Below are 26,782 nucleotides of genomic sequence, written 5' to 3'. Positions count from 1 at the left end.
TCTGAATGGTATTGTACATACAATTTGTTGTATATCTTGAGGTTTCCGATGATCAACACTTTCTTTTTTTAGATTAGATGTTTTGGTATTTTTGCCTTTATTGGGATAGGACAGTACACTCTTAAAAAATAAAGGTTCCAAAAAAAGAGTTTGTGCTGAGATGCCATAGAAGAACCATTTTTGTGTCAGTGAGGAACTTTTCAGTGAATAGTTCTTAAAAGAACACTAAAGAGTGCGTCTCTTTTCTTGGTTTTAAAAATCTTAAGTACTTTTTCAATTATTAAGAACCTTTAGATGAATGGAAAGATTCCATGTATTTTAAAGGTTTCTCATGGAACCATAGATGCCGGAACCTTTATTTTTGAGGGAATATAGAGAAATTCCAGGAAATGTATCTATACACAGAAAGAGAAAAAGGGAAAAGGGACTGGAAAAGAACCACAAGCCGGGACTCAAACTCATGTTTCCCAAAGTGCAAGTGCACTACATTTTGGAGAGCTGCCCACAAGGCGATTGGCTCCAACATCAAGCTTTTCTAAACATAAAGAAGGCTTTCAGGCCCAATTTCCACAAAGTCTCAAGCATTCTCATTCTCTCTCTCTACCTGTAGTAGTCCTGAGCGTGCTGCAGGTGTGGTAGGGTCCAGGTTGGAGATGTAAATCATTGGATCTCCCAGTGTGTCTCTCAATTTCAACTCCACAGACTCACACTCATGCTGGGACAGAATCGTACCAACCTTATATTTACTACTGGATCATACGGTTACTGCAGCAACATGCTTTTCATTACTGCCTTAAAAGTGCTCAGAAAACCAAACCCACCTTCTGAACGGTGACAGTTCTGATGTCAACGTTCCCGTCCAAAGCTGTGGAAAAAGATGAAAACTCATTGATGGTACTGATGAATAGAACTGAATAGTGAATAATTATCATGCGACATATGCTCTTACAGTCATGTGTGCTGAGAGAAGAGAGAAGAGGGGCGTCCACCTCGCCCACCTGCCACAACAAAAATAGAACACTGGCTCTCAAACACTGCGTATAGATTGTGCACCGTGTAGATCTGATAAGTTGTGCTTGTGTGTTGTATATACTGTATGGCATGTGTATGGTATGCATACCTTGTCAAGATTTAAGACTAAATCTCCATCATACATTAGCATTCAAAAGATTTGGGGTGGGTATGATTTTTTAATGAAGGAAGGCTCACCAAGAGCTTACCCAATGCTGCATTTATTTGATCAAAAACACTATAAAAATGTCCTGAATCTTTTTCTAAATATCATTTATTCCTATGATGGCAAGGCTGAATTTTCAACAGCCATTACTTCAGTCTTCACAAAATAAAACGTGCCGCTTTTCTAAGCGGGTAAAAAGGATAACTATAATGTATGGCGGAATAGCACTTGGGAGCACTTCGACTCGGCGCAGTAATATCATCACTCCTGAAAAACCCTCTCCCCCTCTCCCTCTCACTTCTGTCATTAGAACCAACATGACTTTTTACTGCGCGAGTCGAAGTGCTCCCAAATGCTATTTCGCCATACATTATAGTTATCCTTTTTACCCGCTTAGAAAAGCGCCACGTTTTATTTTGTGTCACCATACTTGGTCATGTAACTACTCGTGTAACTGTATTTAAATAGGGAAAACGTGGAGGTGTTTGGTCGCTTCTAACTTCATCTCTGTTTGGATCCTAATGAATGAACTGGGCTAAGCTAAGTGCTATCAAAGTGTCGCTGCGCGCCAGAGCGATTGAGTGCACGCACTGAGACGAGGGAGGTATGTATCAACTCGTCTTAGTTAAGGGAATAACATAGTTTAATATGAAAAAACGGTGGAGTGTTCCTTTAACAACAACAACAAAACAAATCTTAAAGGACAAGTTCGGTATTTTACACTTAAAGCCCTGTTTACAGATCGTTTCTGATGAAATTGAACGGTTAAGATTAAAATTTGGACACATGCTGCTGGCCCGAGAATTTTAGGTTTATTTCGCTTTCCCCCCCACCTCCACAATGGCTGCCTATGGGCACTGGAACAATCCTTCATAAAACGCATTAAACTTTCGTTTACAAAGACGTGAAACTCACCGAGTGGTCAGGGGTGTTCACTGATATGCTCACACGAAAATCGCTGCAAAAGATGCTTTCCAACAGGTGTTTTACCATTCGTTGTAAAACTGTGGATCTATTTTTCCAAACGTCTCACACCCGTAGATTCTTCCGTTGAGAGCTTGAATAATAAACACTCCAGCCCAGTTGGTGGCGATAATGCACCTTTGCCAATTGCAAGCAAACCACTGGCATTTCATTGAATACACAGAAGAAGCAGAAGAAGAAGCGGCGGAGTAATACCATACCTCACACAGCACATTCAATACAAGTCAATGGAGTTGGACAAAAACTACGATAAAACCTGTTGGAAAGCATCTTTTGCAGCGATTTTTGTGTGAGCATATCAGTGAACACCCCTGACCACTCAGTGAGTTTCACGTCTTTGTAATCGAAAGTTTAATGCGTTTTAGGAAGGATTGTTCCAGTGCACCTATGCAGCCATTGTGGAGGTGGGGGGGAAAGCGAAATAAACCTAAAATACTCGGGACAGCAGCATGTGTCCAAATTTTAATCTTAACCGTTCTATTTCATCAGAAACGATCTGTAAACAGGGCTTTAAGTGTAAAATACCGAACTTGTCCTTTAATGACTTATTTATTATTATTATTTAGTTTTTATTACAATGTAGATATACAATATATTCTAATATGTAATGATCATATTAGACTTTTTGTGGTATCAGCTGGTGTAACTCCACCATGATTTGAAAGAATTATAAAAATCTGATAACAAAACAACAACAAAAAATGGCTAGATATATCAACATTAACAAAAAAGGTTGACACCCTAATGTCAACCCAAAGTGACTGAGAGTAATGGCTAACTAAAGCTCTTTATTTCAATTCTGTTGGGAGTTTATTTGTTTTGCCATTGTCAAGTCAAGTCACCTTTATTTATATACCACTTACAATTTACAGATTGTTTCAAAGCAGCTTTACAGTCAGTGATGGCAAGAAAATAATGCAACAAAGTTTGTTTCTGATGTACAGCAGATCAAGAAGAAAATAGTGTCAAAATCCAGCTTAAGTAAGTTCAGTGATGGTTCATTTTTGTTGTAAAAAAGTTAATTTATATATAGCCGCTCTGGAGAAAACAGTAATGTCATCGTCCAGCTCTGTTCATTGTTCACATAATAGAGTTCAAAAGTACTGCATAGCAGGAATAATCCAGTTGTCTTGTGCAATGCGTTTACCTGATCTCCATATGATGAAGCTTTAAAGCGCGCCACCTCCAACAACACAGAGCCACTACAGCTCTGCAACGCACACACATGGAGAGAGGACATAATTAGTCCTATTATGATTTTGAAAGAAATGCATTAATTACTGTATTCATGAGTGAAGAGTGTTTGGGTGCACCTGCAGTAGTGCGCTGGCGTAGTCCTGGGATGCAGCTCGGATGTCCTCCCCATTCACAGACAAAATCTGGTCACCTAGCAACAGTCTTCCATTCAAGTCTGCGACCCCTCCCCTTGTTATCTCCGACACAAAGATTCCAGTGTCATTCCTGCAAGACATGCAGAAAAAAATGAATTCTGAAAACACTTGATTCTATGTATTATTCATGGCCTACTGTATAGTGTGCAGTTCTGCAATGTAATTATTCCTTTAGAATAACCCACCTTTTACCCACAATGCAAAGTCCTAGTCCCTGTCCTGGTTTGCAGTTCAGTTCCACACTGAAGAGATCCCACATGTCCTCGGGTGTGTGGTTCGGCAGGGAGTGTGTGGAGTGGTTTTCTGTCACAGGGTCTCTGTAGATACACAATCGCACACGCTGTGGACTCAAGCGCAGGACACTCAAGGCCTCCTCATGAGTGGCCATTCTCAGATCAATGCCGTTCACCTGAAGGAGAGAACAGAATGGAGAAGAGCCATTCAAAGAACCTTGGAAAGGACAAGTAGATTCAATATTTGCCTGTTTGGATACTCCGTTCAGTTTAATCAGTCCATAAATATGTGCACTGTACCTTGTTGATGTCATTTTTTATAATCTAAGCCATGAGTTTACAGTAATGATAGTTCCTCTTTGTACTACGTTTGTGCACACTTTGGGTCAATGGAAGTTCTTTTTGACAAAATCAATAAACTACATTCTGTTCAACTTCACTGGTGAATGCTGAAGTTCTGTACCTCTAGTATATGATCTCCTGCCCACAACCGGCCATCTCTGTGTGCCGCACCATCCTTGTTCACTTCATGAATCACTATTACTCCCTGGGGAGGGAGGGAGGGAGGGAAGGAAGGAAGGAAGGAAGGAAGGAAGGAAGGAAGGAAGGAAGGAAGGAAGGAAGGAAGGAAGGAAGGAAGGAAGGAAGGAAGGAAGGAAGGAAGAAAGAAAGAAAGAAAGAAAGAAAGAAAGAAAGAAAGAAAGAAAGAAAGAAAGAAAGAAAGAAAGAAAGAAAGAAAGAAAGAAAGAAAGAAAGAAAGAAAGAAAGGAAGGAAGGAAGGAAGGAAGGAAGGAAGGAAGGAAGGAAGGAAGGAAGGAAGGAAGAAAGGAAGAAAGGAAGAAAGAAAGAAAGAAAGAAAGAAAGAAAGAAAGAAAGAAAGAAAGAAAGAAAGAAAGAAAGAAAGAAAGAAAGAAAGAAAGAAAGAAAGAAAGAAAGAAAGATTATATTGTCAGCATTTAAGTGGAAAGTTGAATTGAAAATTTGACAGTTATTCTTTTTTAACACATGCTGGCATGGACCTAGAAATAGTGAAAATAATTAATATATATTAAAGGTCCCGTTCTATGCCCCTTTTCACAAGATGTAAAATAAGTCTCTGATGTCCCCAGAGTGTGTATGTGAAGTTTGAGCTCAAAATACCCAACAGATCATTTTTTACAGCATGTTTAAATTGACATTTTTTGGGGCTCAGAAAAACGAGCCGTTTCAGTGTGTCCCCTTTAAATGCAAATGAGCTGCTGCTGGACGACACAGGGGGCGGAGCTTCATGAGCTCGTGCTCAGTCTGTCAGGACAAATTCATCTCACGGAATGATGATAATATCAGAAACTCTCAGTAACGGTGTTCATTTCGAGTCGGACAATAATGCCTACAGAGTCAGAGTGCTGTATAGAGATGAAACAGGTATGGTTTAGTAGTTTAATTACGGTTATTATAACGTATTTGTCATCTGCTTGTATTATTTATTAATAGCCTACAAGTCTGCTGTCTGAATGATGATCAAACATGTACTGATGAGTATAATAAAGTTTATTGTACATCACACAAAAGATGAAGCGTCAGTTTTACTTCAGAAAATCACCGTAAGAGCTGAGTAAACACAGTAGCCTAAGTTATAAGAAGTGCGCAAATAGCCAGTAGAGTTGAGGGAGCATTCCTGTGGGCGGAGGTTAGTCAAGAAACGGTTCTGGTGATGTCACTAATGCAGGATGTAGAGGGATGTAGTCCAATCGAGCCGTTTTTTGTAGTCAACTTCTGTTGAATAAAATATCTCGCTTGGCATTGAACTTTGAGCTTTATAATTTTACAGATATTATTTATGCTCTAACAGCAACATTACACACTAACTAAAGTTTGAAACATGGAATCGCATGCAACGGGACCTTTAATGAACTAATATATAATTAATATATAATTAATATATATATATATTTTAAATGTTTTAAATTAAAAAGCTTTGTTTATCTCCGCATGAAAAAGCCCCAGATATGTGGGGAAAGAAAGAATATTGATTTTGCTCCCATTTTGAATTCTGGTGATGGCAACATTGCTTCAAAATTCTTTTTTTATTTAAAGGAATATTTAATATGTTTTATCAAGAGTATTTCTAGCCTTCTGTCAATGCCACAAAAAAAGAAAAAAAAGACTGCCATCTCTGTTGAATTTACAGATCAATTTCAATCTAAGTTGCTTTGGATAATGCATAAATGCTTTATGTCATTTTTGCAGTACGACAGACCCATATTCAATATAACGATTCATTGTGAAGAAAAACACAGTGTGAACTTTCTTCTAAACTCCTTTTGTGTTCCAAGGAAGAAAGAAAATTCAGGTTTGCATTCAAGTTGCTTCATTGTAATTCAAGTTTCGACATTGTGAAGTCTAATAAACTCAGTTTTTTCTCTAATAAACTCCAATTTTTAATTTCTCACCAGTAGTGTGTTGCAGCCTCCTACTACGCTGAGGCCGAGCCCCGTGGAGCCCTTGCAGATATCAATAGTATTTATACAGCCAGCTATGATGGGACATGTAAGGGGGTCCGAGCTCACAGAACACTGGGCCAAGTAAGAAGTGCTGTGAGGCCCCGTGCGAGAGCTCTGATTGGCTGTTGAGCCGCAGTCAGCTGATGAAACGCCAGATGATGGAGGAACACAGCAGCTGGGGGGCATGTGACTGGCAGGATGACAGGAAGGCTTATGATTGGATGTGGCATTGACTGGAGCAGGAAGACCAATGTTGAGGCTCTCTGAGGAGCGAGATTTCAGTTTATCCTCTTTGCTGATCCTTCCATCCTATCGGCATACAGAATCATGAGAACAAAGAGAACGAGAATGAAGCAGGCAGATATTTTGTGTCATGTGTTTGTCTAACATTTGGTTTGACTGCTTTACCTGTGATAAAACTGAATGTTGACCTTCTCTGACCATATTCATATGCATGCCAGGAGATTTAACAGGACAGTTGTCCATCTTCAGATAGAACTGTCATGAGATGACATAAGATATAGATGTCCAGTGAAGCAGACGTGGTAAATGAAAGAGTATTTCAGAGTAAATTAAATAATTAAATTAAGAATTTCAATGAACTTGTCAGACACATACAGCTAGCTATGCAAAATTATTGTAATGAGCTTGTTCAGAATGTTTTTTTTGACAATGATTTGATTTGCTAATCGAGCATAGCTCTAAAATTATTATGCCTTTTACTGTTTTAAGAAGTATTTTAGTTTATTTATATGTGTGTGTATGTGTGCGTATGGCTCCATTGCCTCCTTTACTGGTCCTGTAGTCATTTGTTTCTGTGCATCTTTATTCCTGACGAGAAAATTAAAAATGTGAATCAAAATATGTTACATATACACATAAGGATCCAAAAAAAAGAGACTTTTAGTGAAAACACTTCTAGTTTGATTTAAAATTTCATACAGTATTTTCATTACAAATGACAAATATCAGCATAAAACTTTTAGTGAAATATTTAATTGAAATTCTTTCATGGCACTATGCATTTGATCTGGTCTAGAAATATTGCAGAATCTCTTCCTCTATTTAAAATTTTACATTCATCTCGATCTCACACTTTTGGACATCACAGTAATAATATACATAGGCTACCTACAGTATATGATGAGTATATTATAATGCATGTGTTAGTCTGCATTCATGAGAAAAAGTCTCACCTTGTGAGCAGAATCTTAACTTTAGCTGGAACATTGTTGATGATTGCTGTTGCATTCTGGTGACTGCGTCCATACAGCACTTGTCCATTTATCTGCAAAATATACACATTACCATGAAGAAGACAAAACCTCAACCTTTGATAAGAGACATATTTCACAAGTTTTGCTCTTTTAGTTATGTTGAGAAGATTGGGGGCAATTGTAAAATTTTACATTGTCCTTTATTACTCACAGACTAATTCAAATCTACATACCATGTTTTATAACTTTCACATGTGCCACATACATGTAACATTCATAGAATTATAAAGAGAAAGGCTAGATAATATTATCAAATTTAATCAATAAACCAGTCACAAAAAAATCAGTGTGTACAATGGTAATTTATACGTGTATGTTTAAAAAAAAAAAACTTAAATAAGAGACTAGTAGTATTAAAATGTGCTACTATACTATAATTCCTTTATTTTTTTCTAATACTAATACTATTTGGATAATTAAAATATTATAAGACTTATAGACCTAAGGCCTATAGACTGTAAAAGTGGTCAGGAATCTAATATTTCCCCAAAACATAGTTTAGTTCTGCTCGTATAACATGAGGCTGAATATTTCACAATTCTGTTTTCAACAATACAGATCAACAGCACTGCCCGACAGTTTCAATCAAATCTGGTCATAAGTGTCAATAGACCTGTTTGACGATTTCATACAACATTCATTTCTTTCGATTTCATTAACAACAGACTGAGCTTGGCTTATTATACAGAGAAGATGCATTAAAATGTAGCCTTTAGGCTACTACGAGATAATAACTAATACAATAGGCTACCGCCAATTCACAGTCATCCACGAAGATTAACAGCTACATCTGATCCCGAACCTCACTGTCTGCTGAACTTGCGCAGAAACATCAAAATAGACATAACCAGCTTTTTAAAATTGTTTTGAAAACTCGACTGGTGCTAGGTGACGTCACCTCGCCCCATTGGATCCACAACGAGCTGTATTTAGAGCTTGATTATATAAATGCTTTGTTTATAATAGGGAGGACGTCTTAAGCTATGAAACTTTGAAAACTAAACATTTAGACTATTATAGCACAAATGATGAGCTGATTAGCTTATTTTAATAATTCTTGACAAAATTAAAATATATTAAAAGTTTTTTTTTTTTTTTTTTGAAGAAACGTTTTGGGTGGGCCTGTTGAAAAGTGGGTGGTCCAAGGCCCGTAAGGCCCACCCATAACGCCGTGCCTGCTTCTGTATCCCGTGCATCATGAGAAACTGAATGGGTTTGCTTTCTAATAAAAAATATATACAGCATAATGTCTGGAATAATTTGAATGGCCAAATGAAAAGTTTCTGTTGTTCAGTCAGAGTTTAGGAGGTGGTTCTCACCTCCAGTAGTTCATCTCCCACTCTGACCCGACCATCTGCAGCAGCAGCCCCGTCTGGTTTGATCTCTGACACGTACACGTTCATTCTTCCACGCGCTCCATCTCTGTTTTCTGACAAACACAGTCCCAGTCCAGAGCTGTATGAGCCACAGTCCAGATCAAATATGTGAAGCTCTCCAGGCAGACTGCCATACCTCTGCTGCATACGGCCTGCTTACACACACACAAACATGTCAAAACATCCAGACAAAACAATACAGACACATTAGTGGACACACAGAGAGGCATTGACTTGTATTCTGAGCTATGGATATTTTTGATTCCCTATGATTTACTCCTAAGGCTAATTTAAACCTTTCTGCATTTCTGCAAGCAGTTTTCATCGTCGGGATGGTTCCCTGCTCCTCACAAAGTAGGAGATTTCAGGTTTGGTCTTTAGGGGACATTTGGTCCCCTCAGTGTAACACACACAAACATACTCCAGTAAGAGGCTTGCTCATGCTCGCTGTGATGATGTGAAGCCTCTTCTGGCAGGGGTGGTCTCTCTGGAACCTTCTGCACTCCATCTGTTTCTGTGTTCACTGGCCTAGAGGGCAGTTTCAGGAGGGGAGGAACTGAATGTGGAGGCTTCCCCAATTTCCAGTCTTCTGTACGCTAGAAATACAATATAAAGAGTGATTATATTCTTCAGATAATACATTATTTAATCAGTTCTCTTTTAAAATCTCAACAGTATAGCAAAGCCGACAATCCAAATACATATTTTCTTGTTAATAAATACTGCCGCAGCAATTTAATTTGTGAAAGAAACATGGTAAATAATATTAGTTTTCATTAAAAAAACATCTCAGTTACGTACTGTATGTAACCCTCATTACATACCCTCATAGTCAACGTTACGACTGATCAGGATCACGCTTAGGGAGCCTGTCATCTTTGAGTATTGATTAAACGAGTCAATGCACATTGGCGTGTGAGATATGCATCTTGCGCTCCGCCCTGCAGAGCGGGTATAAACACGGAAGCGGATGCACGCACCTCTTGTTTTTCGCTGAGGAGCCGAGCGAAGCCCAGAGTCAGCGGTGGTCCAGCAATAGTGGCGATGGGACTACGTCTCTGTTCCCTCCTTCAGGGAACGAGGGTTACATACGTAACCGAGATGTTCCCTTTTAGTCGCTCACGTTTAATGTAGTTGACGTTACGACTGATTGGGATCCCAATTAAAACGCCACTAGTGCTGCCACCTTCCAGTGCCTAGACAAAAGCCTCCTGATCCACCCGCATAATTGAGGCGGAAATGGGACAAGGCTTAGCCAAGGGAAGTCACTGTTGTTCCGCAAGACCCACTCATTTAGACTAGGATAACACTGGGAAAGCATGCCCTTTCGATGGAAGGAGGGATGCTACGGAAGCCACATCCAGCCCGCAGGGAGTTAACATGTGGAGGATACACATATGGACTGGGTGTTACCGGGCAGTACAATATATGGTATGTCACTGAGGTGGCTCCAACCTATAGAAGGGGGAGACTCATCCGGAAAGACACGGGCTCACGCAGGGAGCCGTACCGTGGAAGAATACACATATGGGATCGCTGTAGGGATCTCAAAATATGGACCCAACCTAGCACAAGTTCCACCAGTGCATAAGAGTGGTAGGCCTAGCATTGGACGCTCCGCCACATTCAATGCCGAAGGGGTGTGGACGAACACAACAGGTTCGGCTAAAGGGGAACTCAACTCGAGCAAGAATGGCGCACGTATCTTTGAGCGGGGCTTACGGTGTTAACTGGCTTCAATTTGAAGAGAGCACACGGGAAGCAACTGGCTCAACACGTAGGCTATAGAATCTAGCGAACGTGTTAGGTGTCGCCCAGCCTGCAGCTCTACAAACTTCTGCCAGCGAGGCACCCAGCGCCAACACCCAGGAAGCGGCTATACTCGAGTTTCTTGGGACTCATTCGCCAAGATGATGGCATCCACTATCGTAACAGACGAAGAGCTGGTCTGAGATCCTGAGGCTTTGAGTTCTGTCCACATACAACCGCAAGGAGCATTTGGGACAGAGAAAAGCCCTCACCCTCCAATGCTGCAATCGGCATCCTGTCCTCTGGAGGGGCCCCGAATGAAACGGCTGGTCGGCCCATTACAGAGGGAACAGCGGGCTCAACGGGGGACTCCACCGGTGTGATAGAGGAGTGAGGGGCCCACAGGGATTGGTTACTGGGCAGGGAAGCCTTCACTATAATCCTCCGATCACCCATCCCACACGGCACCCTAGGGTGGGGCGTGGTAATGGGGACTCCACCTTCACGGACGAAGGCGAGTCTTGATCTCAACACCGAGATGGTCATATTCCTGCAATGGGAACATGAACCATCCACAAAAGCTGCTTCAGCGTGCTGTAAGCTAGAGGTCTACACAGTGAACCCGAGACCCGTTGACCCGGGACCCGACCCGGGACCCGTACGGGTTCGGGTCTATATTTTAAATGATCAGCCGGGTCCGGGTCGGGTCCGAATTTATTACTTCGGGTCCCGGGTCTGTTTAACATTGTGTGTAATACCCGTGCGATCGGAGTCATTAGATCAGACTCGGAGAAAACCCGGTCGTGATTAGACACTGCTTGTGTTTTTTTTGTAACTTGCAACTTGTAAAATTAGGACACTCAAAATAAATTGCGTTAAAAAGCATATTTTAGGTTGATCCAGCTAGCGTGCATGTGCAGTCTCAAGCGCGTGTCATGTTTCTATGGCAACCAGTTACCAGAGCTTCAGTGAGGGACCGCCAAACCGCGCTTTAGATTTTACAATATAAATTAACCGTCTTGTTTAATCTTAAAGTTTTAGTGGTCAGATTAGGACTCGATGCAGAGCAGAGAGCACAGAGATGATAGCAAATAAATAACGTCAGCGGCCATGGCACTGAACGAGCAATCGTTATTATAATGTTAGTTCAAAAGGGCAAACAGTCAAAGTTATTATGCGAGTTAACTCGAGTCAGAATGTAAGTTAACGTTACATGTGCAAAGTTGCATTTGTCATCCGTCACCGTGACATCAAGTGGACTTTTGAAGCTGAAATAATGAGTGGATTAAGCTTGGACTTGGAATAACGAGAGGAATAACATGAATAACTTTCTTGTCGGAGGATTGTAATGCATGATCACAGCCAGTCAGGTAACGTTACAAGGAAAGGAGAGGAGACTACTAAGCTACCACGGCTTAAATTAGGTAAGACAAAAAGTTGTATTTTTCGCAACAGGTTTATTGACTTGTAATAGCAGTTTAAGGTGGAATATGTGACAATCGGGTCCAGTCGGGTCTGTGTCTTCCCGTCGGTTTCGGGTCCAGCTTTCAAATAATAGACGGGTCCGGGTCGGGTCCAGTTAGGCATTTCTCGGATCTGCACGGGTCCGGGTCCAGCTTTTGAAATAATAGACGGGTCCGGGTCGGTTCGGTTTAGCACATTACGGGTCTCTTTCGGGTTCGGGCACGAATTTTTGGACCCGTGAAGACCTCTACTGTAAGCCCAAACACGTGATGCAACTATTGTGACTGTCAGAGGGGGACAGGGAACGACCGCATCCAGAAACGCACGGGTGGAATGACATCTTGAAAAAGACGCAAATGCACCCATCTTGCTCTTTCAGGAATGAAAACTCTCACCAGTGCCGGAGCACACAGGGGAATGATTACGGCAGCACTGAAAGGGATGGTGCAGCCTGTACCAGTGAAGCACTCAGACAAACAAACACAAAAATGAATGCTGTTAGAACAGCTGTTGAGAGCTCAGAAGGCTCGCGACCACCGCTGCACTCACGCTGTAGAACCACCAGCACCGGGAGAGACTTCCAGAAGGAGCACCGACACACTCGCTCGTTGAATGAATCAACACTCTTCAGAGACACCGCCTGGCCTAACCTAATACTCTTCATTGTGTTTAAGATAGTATTAATACAAGTAGGAGACAATTGTGCCCACATCGTAACTAAGTTCCACTCTACTCCCAGGAACGTAGTCCTCTGAAGAGGAGTTAAGGAACTTTTCTTCACATTGAGTCTCAACCCCAAGCACCTCAGATGACACAAAACAACATCTCGATGTTGAATTGCCAGTTCTTTTGACTGAGCTAAAATGAGCCAGTCATCTATATAATTTAAGATACGGATCTCCTGAAGTCTCAATGGAAAAAGGGCCGCGTCCATACATTTAGTGAAGGTGCGAGGGGATAAGGCTAGGCCGAAAGGAAGAACCCTATATTGATAAGCTTTTCCCCCAAAAGTGAATCTAAGAAACTTCCTGTGTTGTGGGATGATGGAAATATGAAAATATGCATCCTTAATATCTATCGTTACAAACCGGTCCTCGGATCATAGGTATAGTTAACATTTTGAACTTAAATCTCCTCAAAGATTTGTTCAATACCCTAAGATCTATAATGGGACGCAGTCCACCATCCTTTTTTGGAACTATGAAGTACCGGCTGTAGAACCCAGAATCCCTCTGGTGGGGGGGCACATATTCTATGGCCCCCTTAGCTAAGAGAGTCTGGACTTCATCTTCCATCACCTGAGCCTGGTCAGGAGATACCAGCGTATGAGTAACACCACTAAATCTAGGTGGTCTATACTGGAACTGGATTCTATATCCCTTCTCAACTGTATTAAGGACCCACTGAGATATATTTTGAAGACACTACCAGGTGTCTAAATAATCTACTAGGGGAATCAGTCTCTCAGGACTGACCTCAGGTGTTTTATTTATATCTTCGGTGACCTGAAGCAATTTTCTGGCAGGAACTAACCGAAATTAAATTTTTTCTACAGGCCTCGTGAGAGGTAGCGAATGTGTCAGGGCCATAGATTTTATAGGAACACTGTGTGTAATACATTCGCTGGAAGTCGATGCGTCCCGAAGCACACTTGATGGCGGGAAGCAACATCGATTTCCTGAGGGCTCCGCGGAGCGAAGTTTTAAAAAGTCCACGCGGAGGGGGACGCCCTCAGAGGCCTGAGTCTCACGTCACGGCCTCTTAGCCAAAGCCTTCCTCGCCTGAATAACGGTCCTCAGATCTGTTTTTGGCTTGGACGACTTCGACTGAGGGTGTTGCCTCTTGCTCCAGGCCTTTTGAGGGGAGCACGAGAGGCAACACTCTCCTTCTGCCTCAGCAGGTGTGAGAAGCTGGCGGCGGCCTCGTGGGACTGCCCCCTGGCAGCAGACCCACGAGACCTGGAGCGACGGCGAGGGATAAGCTCTTTAAAAGTGACTGACTGTCGTTTAGCCTCCTGAAACCTATCGACGACGTTATTGACACCGTTGTCGAAAAGGCCAGAAGGCGAAACTGGGGCATCGAGGAGACAAGCCTGTCCTTGTCCCCGATACCCGACAGATTCAGCCACAAATGTCTCTCCGTGGCTACCAGTGCTGCCATGGAGCGGCCGATGGCACGGGCCGTCTCCTTGGTAGCACGGAGAGACAAGTCGACCATGTCGTGCCTGGTATGCCTGCAACCTGCCGCCATATATGCCAACCCAACCAAGGCCAATGTTGTACGGCAGGGCTTGGTGGGAAGCGCTGGAGCCCGCAGGGATGATGCAGCGTCAGGGGAGAGATGAGAAGCAAACAACTCTTCAACCCTGGGCATCATCCCATAGCCCTCCTCCTTGGCACCCATTATATTAGAATATAGATGGACATTGGGGCCAGATATTCTTGAGGAGAAGGGCTTATTCCTCTGGAAAAAATGGCAGACTCCGGCATAGAGGCTGCGACCGAGTCTGCAGGAAGCGCTCATCAAGTTTACTTTTTTTATTCGCTTCCTGCATTTCTGGTGGCCAATCGATCTTTAATTTAGCCACTGCTCTGGTCACAGCCTCTAGCAGCTCCTCAAAGGCAGGGGAATAAGGGGGCGGATTTTCACATTCCCCTGCCTCGATGGCCAAAATATCTAGCTCCTCGGAACCAGATAATTCGAGCATCGGGTCCACTGCAGAGGCTTCTGCACCCTGAGCGGAACTCCGGGAACTAGCTTCAGAAAGTTGAGAAAGGGCCGAAGCCGTCTCAACATCATCCGCTAGATCCCTTTGCGATCCCCATGAATGCAGACGCCACCTGATCCATGGGGATCGCGAGCCTGACCAGCCTCATTGAACATGGCACGGCGGGAGCGGAGCGTTCTTAGGGGCAGTTCTTCACTTGCTCCACTCCCAGACAAACTACACAAAGCGAGTGTGTGTCACCCTCGCTTAAATAACATGGGCAAGGGGACCCACACTGCCTGAATAGCTTCTCTTTATTCGCCATATTTTTACTCTTTCCAAGTGACAAACAACACCAAATAGAACAAACAAGATGACATAGAGCGCTTGCTGAAGACCAGAAGCTAACATTTCCTGGTTCCTGTGACCCTTTTGTAGCTTCCGGATCACCGTCACATGCGACGTCACGAGTGACGTAATGACGCTACACCAATCGAGATTGGAATAGTTCCATACTATACAGACTTCAGACGCTTCATGCCGAAGGCATTCCCCAAAGTATCAAGTATCAATGCAGCGGGACTTCCCTTTACGAAAGGGAACTACATTTTCAATTCAATTGTAATTAACATAAGTGTTCCAAAATATTACAATTAGTTCAAACTTAAGTATCTTTATTTTTCCTATAAGTAAATAAGTATTTTTTTTAAAGTATTCTTTAAGAGTACTTATTTTTTACAAGGGTAGTGTTCAGCATGCAGATAATATGTAACTTATATTATATTATTCATTATACATTATATACATTATATATTAGATTATTACTATGCAAACACACATTACAGACCTTAAAGGGAATTGGACTGAAGGGGTAGGTTGGGGAGAGATTATTGGGGATCTTGGGATCCTAAAGAGGAGATAAACTTTCATATTACCACATACATCTCCTAAAAGACATTAATGATACACACAATAGCATAAGCAGAAATATACCTGATGATTTTGACAATTTGATTTTGATACATTGTCATCTTCAGCACAGTTGCCAGGGGCTGAAACCTGGGCATAGAGAGGAAATAAATGTTTTATGTACTCAGGTTTTGTCTTGTCTATTGTATAGCACTGAGTATGAGTATTTGTGAAGTGATAATCTGTGTTACCTGAGGACTCTGCACTAGTAGCTCTAATCTGTCTCCTGCCTGACGAATTGCCTCAACGGTTTCTTCATGAGTGAAATCACTCACATCTACACCTTGAACCTGCCAAAACACATTAAAAATGCAATGTGTGAAGTTCTTTCTCCCGAGTCTCTCATTCCTTTCAATATACTTCTACTTTCAAGTTAACCAGTTTGCCCCAGATTTTCTTTAAACTAATCTTGTTATCTAGTTTATTTAGGTCAGAGTAGGAGTGATGCATTAGCTTATTATGACCAGCAGATGGAGATCATTATACGTCACCCAATTCCCATCACTGTTCATCAACACTAACTAGCCTCAGCCTCATGCTGTCTGATGAATATTTCACACAAAATTTGCAAGAGCAGAATAAAATCACCAATTCCAATCTGACTATTTGATTGTGATTTTTTCTATACCCACTTTCAAGTTGTTTCAAACTTGTATTTTTTTCCTTGCGCATTTTTGAAAAGTCTCCTGGCCTGACCTTTTCAGTATAATGAAAGGGAATGAACTAGGGCTGTCAAGCTCCAAAATTACAAAAAAGGGAAAAAAAGAAAGAAAAGAAAAAGAGTAGTTATTACAGAAATAATACACATTAAGAGAATATACGGTTACACTTTATGGTAACACTTTTTTTTACAGGGTCCTTGTTACATGTACTTACCATAGTAATAACAGTAAATTATGCATAACTACATGCAACTAACCCTCAACCAAATCCTAATCCTACCCTAACCCTATAGTAAGTACATGTAGTTGCTTAATTTTACTCAGTACTTAAATATATAATTACACTGTATCAATGACACCTGAAACTAAAGTGTAACCCACTTTATTTTAATGCAACGTTATTACTGTGTAATTACACAACATGTAAGGCATAACATTAGTTAACTACATGTACTTACTATAGGGGTTAAGTTAGGGTTAGGGTTTGGTTTAGGGCTAGTTGCTTGAAATGATGCACACTGAAAAAAATTATATGATCAATAAGTTATGACAATGTATGTTTTTACATTGCTTTAACTCATCAAAATAAAGCAAGCAATTTTCAACTTTTTAAAGTTATACAAGATTCAACTCATTTTTTAAAGTCATTTTTAATGTAATTTAAGTTGAAATGAGTTGATTGTACTTAAGAATTTAAAGCAGCAACTTTTTTTCACAGTGCATAATTTACTGTTTCACTGTAAAGTGTAACTACACCATAAAATAAAGTGTTATACTTAGTTGCTATTTTATTTTTATTTTTTATTGAATTTAAAATAGCAATTAAATGAAAATTTGAATTTAAATTTATATTAAATGCAATTAGATTAGTAGGATTTAAGTACGTCTTTATATGTCATTTCATAATTACTTCAATTGTCTCTGAAACACTGTTTAAGTGTCGTGCCGAATGTACTGGAAGCATACAGGTATGTGGTAAACTAAAAATACTTTCATGTAATTTCTGTTGAAACTTCTATGCCATGTATAACTAAGCATGTTCATGTCCTTTAGTACGTTAATCAACACATCAAATAAGTGTCTTTAAAACACAACAAAGAATTAAAACATACTGACTTATAATGTACTTTAAAGTAAAACTTAATTTGACATTACAAAGTTCACACTTTTCAAAACTGTACTTGAGTGCAGTAAGAAACAGTCATGAAAGTCTATTCTCTGAAGGACATTTAAGTGGCTTTTTTAATTAATATTATATTATCTGCATAGCACAGTTTTTGTAAAAAATATACTTTGATTTGAAGTACAGTACAAGTGCACATTCAATACATTTAAGTGCATTTCATCAGATAACTGAGAATGTACTTTTATTATATCTTTATGGTGCTTTTTGCATCCTTTTAAATGCTTGGCAGCCTGAGTTCTCATTTACTTTCTTTTTAAGAGTGGTCAGAATAATAAAAAAATAAATAAATAAAAAAACACTTTTTTTGGTGCAGGTTTGGAATGAGGCAGATGTTGACAGAATTTTCAGAATTATTTTGGTGAATCATACTTTAAAGTCATCTTGAAATTAAAATGGACAATTCTTATTTTTTATGGAAAACGGAAGTTTTTTAATAAACAATTTGTCCGTGCACATAATTTTTTATATATATAAATTCATGTGCCCTCAAAATCTTTAAATAAAATAACTTCCTCTCCCTCTTTCAACGACATCTCTTTTCTTCTCTAATGACGTGTTTACTGGCACGAGGGCGGGACATCCTGTCACACACATGAGATCACAGCAATAACAAACTAAAATGATCCATCAATTCAATAGACAAAATCAAGTCCTGCCTTATTTTTTTATTCCAGAAGCTGTTTCACTCAGATTTATGTCACAATAGGGAAAAATAGGCTATCGCAACTTCCGTTTCATGCTAGCTTTAATCATAGGATTATTTTCAAGATTTTCATGGCATCAAATCTGAGAGGATATTAATTATATTCTGCTTTGTGTTTTGGGTAACGCTTTATTTTACAGTGCCCTTGTTATACAGGTTACATGTACTATAGTAACAGCGACATATTCATAATTACAAGCAACTAAATCTAAACCAAACCTTAATCCTAACTCTAACCCTATAATAAGTAAATGCTGTTAAATTATATTACTCAGTACTTATATGTGTAATTACATAGTAACAAATAAACCTTAAACTAAAATTTTTTTGATTTACGTTTAAGAAATAATTGGTACTTTCAGAGTTCTTCTGATCACAATTCTTTTCTCTCCAGTTTCTTCAATGTTTTTTTATACAAATAGACTGCTGTGTCATTATTTGAGCAAGTTTTTTCTGTTATTGGTATTTCAGACATTGTTCTTGGCTAGAATAAGCACTAAAGTAGAGCAGGCCAATAGTTAAAAGCCACTCTTTAATAAAAACACATGCACACACACACACACACACACACACACACACACCTGAAGAATTCTGTCTCCTTTCTTTAGAGTGCTGTTGTGTGCAGCTGGACTGTCCTCCGCGATATGTTTTATGAAGATGCCCCGTCTCATTTCTCCATTGCTCAGTCGACTGCCCATACCACGACCCCCCACCACACTGAAGCCAAGGCACGTGCCCCCAGCCCTTAATAACGTTACTCTAGGACACAGGAAATTATCCCTGTTACACATGAACACACTAAATGTGAATGCTGGACTATTTTGTTATTTAATTGATACCTTCTAGGCTGACTCCATGAGCTACGATCTTTCCCATGTGTCTCTTCTTCATCTTTTCGCCTGTCTTTTCCTCTCCCTCGTCTTTGTCCGTTCTCACTCTTCAAGGCCGTTTTTTCATCCTTCACCTTTTTTCCCAGTCGTTCACTGTCCTCTCTTTGTTCTATTTGACTGTGGTTATCTATTCTTTCATTCTCTTCTTCAGCTTGAGTCTTTCCATTTACTCCTTTTCCATCTACTGTACTTTGTTGTTCCGAAATGCATTCTCTAACACAAATATGCATTAAAACACCATAAGAAACAACAAAACATACAGAAAAAAAAAAGAAAAAAAAAAACTCAGATTCCTTACAGGGGTTCAAAAGGAAGGTTCTGTGAGAGCCGGGATTGGACAGTAGCTGTTCTGTGGATTTCCATTTCCTCGTAGCTGGCTCTGTGCATGTCCAGGAAGGCAGCAGGTACGTACATCACTCTGAAATACACCAAAACACACAAGAACAAGCAAAACAATGGTTTGACTGAAGCTGTATTGATGAAAAATACAAATCCAACAAATGAAATGTGCTACTTGATAGATCATCACCTTTCTTTACATTTTTTAAAATTAGTTTTATCTCTCCAACTTCAACAAATCAATAAAGATTCAAGTACTTATGTAGTCTACTACATTTTTTTGTTTTAACTTTAACAATCAAAAGTTTGGGGTCAGGAAGTTATTTTCTTTTTTTAAATAAATGTATACTTTTATTCAGCATGGATGCATTGATCGATTTGATATTGATCAAAAGAGGCAGTAAAAACATTTATAATGTTAAAAAGAATGTTCACAGTTTCCACAAAAATATTAAGCAGCATACTTATTTTCAGCATTGATAATAATGAGAAATGTGTTTTGAGCACCAAATCAGCATATTAGAATGATTTCTGAAGGATCATGTAAAACTAAAGACTGGAATATTCAGCTTTGCCATCACAGGAGTAAATTAAAATATATTTAAATCAAATTTTTTTTTAAATTGTAATAATATTTCACAGTATTATTGTTGTTACTGTATATTTGATCAAATAAATGCAGCCTTGATGAGCACAAGAGACCTGCATAAAAAAAGAAAAGAAATTCAGACCCCAAACTTTTGTAATAAAAAAGGTGTTTGTTTGTTCATTTATATCTGAACAAACTTATAGGTAACACTTTACAATGAGGTTCCATTAGTTAAGGTTTGTTAATACATTAACTAATATTAACTAACAATGAGCATTTTAGTTCAGCTTAATTTACTAATGTTAACAGATTCAACTTTTGATTTTAATAATGTATTAGTAAATGTTGAGATTAACATTAATGAAGATGAATAAATGCTTTAGAAATATTTGTCATTGTTAGTTATGTTAACTAATGTAGGTAACAAATGTTAACAAATTAAACGTTGTTGTTAAGTGTTACCAACTTTTTTTGTGGAAATTAGCTTTATATAAAAACAGAACTAGAAATTAATGTTACATTAACCCAAAGCTAGGTAAACACGTGTGTGTGTGTGTGTGTGTGTGTGTGTGTGTGTGTGTGTGTGTGTGTGTGTGTGTGTGTGTGTGTGTGTGACTACCTGAGATCAGGTCCAATCAGTGAATGTCTGCGTAGCATAGCTCTGGCTTGTGCATTGGTCAGGTTGGTGGAAGATTCACCATTGATGGCTATGATTCCATCTCCCACTGCCAGTCTCCCGTCTTTACTTATCGACCCGCCATGAATCACAGAGCGGATTATGATGCCTGAACCATCCCTTAAAGCACTCACTGTCATTCCTACACACACACACACGACACAAAAGTGTCATGCACACATTTACAAAGTAACATAAGGCTATGTGTTTGTTTTGTTGTCAAATGTATTTTGATTTTTATATTTTTGTTCATTACCTTTAACATCTTTGCTGTTTTTTAATTGTTACACTGTTTACATTTTACTTGAATGCCTATAATAGGCTGTTTAATTCCATTGTCACAAATTATCCATATAGTGTTAAAAGGTCAATGTCCGTCCGATAAACTGGATTTTGTTTTGTGGGCAGTAACAGTAGAAATTGCTTTTATGTATCCAAGACTATACGGTATGTGCCTGTACAAAAATAGGCTTTCAAAAATAAACCTACATTGAAAAATATTCACTGAAGTAAAAAGTGTGACAATCAGCCCCGGGCCATCCCATATGAGTTATTTTAACTGTATACGTATATGATTAACAAAAGTGTGTGTTAAAGTGTGACAGTGAGTGTGGGTGTGACAGGGGAATTTTAACCACATCTGACATTTCCTTATTTTAAAACTACCAATGGAATATCATCATCCGCTTAATGTCATTTACATACCTCATGAACCTCTCAACTGTCTTACAGATTCAAACTCTCTTATTCAAAGCAATATGAATTTTTTTTCTCTCCTAGAAACAGTGAAAGTGTCGGTGCACCATACAGAGTCAGTGCGTTTGAGAGGGTCTTAAAACCCCTCACTCACCTTTCATGACATATTAAATGGTGGCTTTGACTCAGTGTTGTATTAAAATCACAGTGTGTTCCTTCAACAATTATTTTGATTATTAAGCTGAGCTTATTTTCTACATAATGAACTTCAAACCAATGCCATTGACATCATTGTGGGTGTTAACTGACTGGTTGGCTTTGTACTAGCCTACATTTCAGCTGTGATAAATCGGTCTAAATTGCTCTCAATTTGAATAATGCACCATGCAAGCCTATTTTAAATATAATATGCAGCTGATTTATGAATAATTAGTAGTCCACGCAAAGAGAAAAGACAGGCAACATAAACAGACGTTAGAGCTAACATGCATGGAAACACACACCAAACATGGAGACAACACTATGGTCGTAAAGAATTTGAGATTCATTGATTTTTAAGTTTTTATTTTCAATTTGAACATCCATTTATCATGTTTTGTGTCTGAACAGTCAAATTACAGTACAATCATAGTGCGCTAGTTACAGCAGTGCACATCTGACCATGTAAAGCACAGCACAGGACAGAGATGACACAAGAGAACACCAGAACAAAAGACACACAATAAGAGACACAACACATCACGATTTATAATCTCTATTTCATCATCCAACATAAATAACTGACTCATGAATAACTGACTGTAACGTCAATTAAAAAAAAATTAAGATGAAACGGGATGATGGAATTGATGAATTAAATAACACTCATGCAGAGCTTTGTGTCAAATTGGATGAATATTCATTGGAATAAATACTTGATCAAAAAGAAAGAAAAAGATCAAGTTTTAATGGGAAGCCATAACTTCTATATTCTTCACTGAGCCTTAGGATTTTGCCAATGATATGGTGTAGCTTTATAAACACTGCAGGGCTGAACAATTTGGATGGCCTGAGGCCAGTGTGTGCTTCGGGCAGCTGAAGTGTCACTTACTCTACTAGGACATGTATTCTGTGATTTATTCAACATCATTGTTGCAAATTCTGCTAAAATATGTCTCCATTGTAAAGTTATGTAGCTGACATTGATAAAGTTTTGTTAAAATTGTAAGTAATTGATTTGTCAAAATCTTAGATGCATTAGTAAAAATAGGCTGCAAATGTTTAACAAATCACTGTGTGCCGTCATTTTTTGGTAAAAAATACAGTACAAACTGTAATATTATGAAATATAATTACAATATTATTTACGACAGCTGTTTTCTATTTTAATATATTTTAAAATGTAATGTATTCCTGTGCTGGCAAAGCTGATTTTTTTTGCATCATTACTCCAATCTGTAGTGTCATGTTCCTTCAGAAGTCTTGGTGATTTGGTGCTCAAGAAACATTTAATATTATTATCCATATTGAAAACAATTATGCTGCTTTATATTTTTGAGGAAACCATGATACATTTTTATTTTTTGAACAGCATTTATTTCAACTGGAAACATTTTGTGACATTTTAAATGTCTTTTTTGATAGATTGAATGTGTCCAACTTAATATTTTTAAAGGAATACCATACTATACTTAAAGGGACAGTTCACCCAAAAAAAATTCTGTCATTAATTACTCACCCTCATGCCGATCCAAACCTATAAGACTTTCATTCATCTTCGGAACACAAATGAAGATTTTTTTGAGGAAATGTAAGACCTTTCTGTCCCTCCATTGACAGCTACGCAACTGACACTTTGACGCTTCAAAAAGTTAATTAATAAGAGATCGTAAAACGAATCCATATGAATTGAGCGGTTTAGTCCAAATTTTCTTGAGACTCGATCCTTTATATGATGAACAGATTGAATTTAGGCTTTTATTCACATTTAAACATTCATCAACTCACACATCGGTTGAGGTAAAAGGAAGCTCAAGCATGTTTGCTTGATGTGTGAGAACCAATGAGGTTCATTCTCGTGTTACGCAGCGCCTTTGAGCTTCCGCAAGAACCAATGAGGTTTGTTTTTGCTCGTCAAGCAGGTTCGGTTGAGCTTGTGTTTATTTTTGCTGTTCATCATACAAAGCGATCGAGTCTCTTCAGAAAATCTGGACTAAACCGCTCAAATCACGTGGATTACTTTTACGATCTCTTTATGAACTTTTTGAAGTGTCAAAGTTTCAGTAGCGTAGCTGTCAATGGATGGAGAGAAAGCTCTCAGATTTCATTAAAAAGATCTTCATTTGTGTTCTGAAGATGAACGAAAGTCTTACGGGTTTGGAACGACATAAATGTGAGAAAATGATGACAGAATTTTTATTTTTGGGAGAACTATCCCTTTAATAATATCTTACTTTTTCTTGTAATAAGAATATATAAATATTGTGGTAGGAACAGGGAAAATAATGGTACTACTACCCAGCAAAATAAATAAATAAAAATAAATAAAAAATTTGTTGAGCTCTGCAATGCATTATGCATACTTTGACTTGGCTGAAAACATCAGAAAAACATAGAGAGAAATCACTACTCTTTAAAACCATAAATACAAACATGCAAACTAAAGTACATGCTAAATAGCAAAATCATTATGCAAACCATCATATCATATACTAATACAAAATGTTATATCCCTACTTAATATAATGCATGTGTAGCTTCATCTGGGATAGTTTGCGAGCTGTTTTAAGATCCACACCCAGAGCTGCACCACATACACACACATAAACAACATCAATACACACATGCAAACACATGTTTTACAGATCTCTCACAGAGCTCACTTCTCTGTGAAACATACTGAGGATGTATAAGAAGACAGACAGGAAGAGTGTAATGAACAGGGTTAACATACCCAGACTGGAGTTTCCCCTGACTACAGTTATGCTTCTCTCATAGCCACTAGTGGGGATGGAGACAGTTTTAGCATCAGCCTCCATCTTGCTGTTCTGACAGTGGGAATTTGTCTGGAACACAAACAGAGAAAATCATCAGGCATATTTATTCAGTGAAATTGCCTATTTTCTTTGCATATGCGATAAACGGAACGCAAAAAGGATCTCTGGAGCTGCTAAGGACCCTTTTAAACATCTGTCCTTCAGCCATGCTTCATTTCCAGTGTTGAAAGTGTTTATTTAGTACACAGGCATCCAGATCTCGAGAGACATCCCAGGAGAGTTGGTGCCAGCAAATGTGTGACTGAATGACATTCAACAAGAACAATCTTCTGATGAGTAATTTCTTACACTTTTCTTTTTAAAGTCATCAACAGATGATGTCAGATACATATCTTGTTGTCAAGACAAGAAACGCAATTTTCTAATGCTCACAAACTTCTACCAAATCCAATGCCTGGCTCAATGTATCAAACCCAGAACATAGCCAGGTTCCAAAATGACCTCTTGACAAGGGCCAAATGCGAGTAATATGCATAACATTAAAAAGTTTGGTGTCTGTAAGATTTTTTTTTTAAGTTTTTCAAAAAAAGTGTCATCACTAGGGGTGCATTTGATCAAAATACAGTACAAATTAAAATCAGCTATTATTGTTTAAAAACTTAATAAATTATTATATTGTTAATTTATTAAATTATTGAAAAATAAACAGATAAATACAGAAAAAATACACTACTGTTCAAATGTGATGGGTGGGTAAGATGTTTGTTTTTGAAAGAAGATTCTTTTGCTCACCAGGCTGCATTTATTTGTTCTAAAATACAGTAGAAACAGTCATATTAGAAAATACCGGTAACACGTTACAATAAGGTTCATTAGTTAACATTAGTTAACTACCTTAGTTAACATGAACTAAGAATGAACAATACTTCAACAGAATTAGCATTTTTTTTGTATTATTATTACTCTTTGATGACTCACATCTTCATATTTTGTTTCCTCAGAATTTTGGAGTCCTACATGTGACATGTGCAGAGATTGTGGCTCTTCTCACTCATCCAGATCCAAGCTTTTAAAACACTTCAGGTTGGTACATGGACACAGACACAGTTTTAAAACATGGAATTTGCTGTGGGCCCTCTTATGCTCCATACTTATGCAGGTTATCAAGGTGCTGATGGACAGAACATTTACGCACAGGAGGCATGAGATTAATAACAGATACCCAGCACTCTTTAGAGGTAAGTCAGCTGTGATTAATTATTTGGATGGTTATTGTATAAAATTCCAAAATATAAATTGAAGTCCTGCAGATATAATGCAGGTAAATGCTTTTAAAGAAATACTGTACATGTTGGTGTATGATGATATTGTAAAGACTCACAAATTTATCAGCAACCAACCTGATTTGTCCTTTTTGATCATTTCTGAACCCAGCTCCTCAAAAATTTCAAAAAGACGTGAGGAACAGCGGCACAGAAGATCAGAAGCATCCTATCAATTATGGATCTGGTATGTTCTGCTAAATTCATCATCATTTTAAATCTGACAATAATTCACTATAGATTCAAATAGCATACCCAAAGATGGAAATTCAGTCATCATGTCACCGAATCCCTTTTGTTTTTCGCTTTTCTAACTAAAAAGGTGAATTATGGCCAGTTTGTCCTGCTCATTTCTGTCCATACAATAAAAGTAAATCATGTGTTCCTGTTCTGAAGCTTCAAAAGTCACATGGAATTGTTTGATGCTATTAAACCTTCGGAAGAAGAACTCACCATTGACTGTCATTGTAATGACAGAAATGAGCAGGAAAAACAGGTCAAAATTCAATTTCCTAGGAAGAAAAAAAGACTTTGGGAAAGTGTCAGTAAAAAAAATACAGAATTTTTGGGTGAAGTATCCCTTGAAGCTTGGTATATAAGCTCTGGAATGTTGATATGTACATGATTAATTCTGTTTTAATTTCAGAGCTTGTTCGTCGCTTTACCCTATTTCTCAGCAGCATCAGATTTGTGATTTATGCACCTACAATTGGAACAGCTCTGACATCCAAGATAATTTAATAGCTTTTCTGTAGCAAAGCTTTTGGTTTAGAACAACTTATTACTTATATACAGTTTTCTTGTACTGGTTCTCTGAATTTTGAGGACCTCACAGATCTATGCAGTTGCAGATAATAATTTTTTTGGCTCTTGTAGAAATAACTTTGGGATCATTTGTGTTAATTCTTCTGAACACTGCTTATTTGTTTCATTG

The 26,782-nt window shown here is 38.6% G+C and overlaps 1 protein-coding gene across 1 annotated transcript in view; it reads right to left on the bottom strand.

The window, feature by feature from the left end:
- The window catches only part of LOC308687851 (multiple PDZ domain protein), a gene marked incomplete at both ends in the record, with an annotated part of 76,377 nt that overhangs the window by 2,282 nt on the left and 47,313 nt on the right, over window positions 1-26,782 (bottom strand). The window contains 21 exon segments of the mRNA XM_081360679.1: window positions 605-715; window positions 822-865; window positions 950-998; window positions 3,309-3,371; window positions 3,475-3,622; window positions 3,738-3,961; window positions 4,249-4,332; window positions 6,218-6,577; window positions 6,677-6,704; window positions 6,992-7,099; window positions 7,465-7,556; window positions 8,865-9,073; window positions 9,343-9,517; window positions 15,689-15,748; window positions 15,835-15,900; window positions 16,002-16,100; window positions 18,943-19,120; window positions 19,201-19,464; window positions 19,550-19,669; window positions 20,799-20,997; window positions 24,484-24,595. Coding sequence (XP_081216805.1) covers window positions 605-715; window positions 822-865; window positions 950-998; window positions 3,309-3,371; window positions 3,475-3,622; window positions 3,738-3,961; window positions 4,249-4,332; window positions 6,218-6,577; window positions 6,677-6,704; window positions 6,992-7,099; window positions 7,465-7,556; window positions 8,865-9,073; window positions 9,343-9,517; window positions 15,689-15,748; window positions 15,835-15,900; window positions 16,002-16,100; window positions 18,943-19,120; window positions 19,201-19,464; window positions 19,550-19,669; window positions 20,799-20,997; window positions 24,484-24,595 — 2,793 coding nt within the window.

This window comes from Scardinius erythrophthalmus (assembly GCF_964197995.2).
Source record: "Scardinius erythrophthalmus genome assembly, chromosome: 3".
Classification (NCBI taxonomy): Eukaryota; Metazoa; Chordata; class Actinopteri; order Cypriniformes; family Leuciscidae; genus Scardinius; species Scardinius erythrophthalmus.
This window is presented reverse-complemented; position numbering and strand designations above follow the sequence as displayed.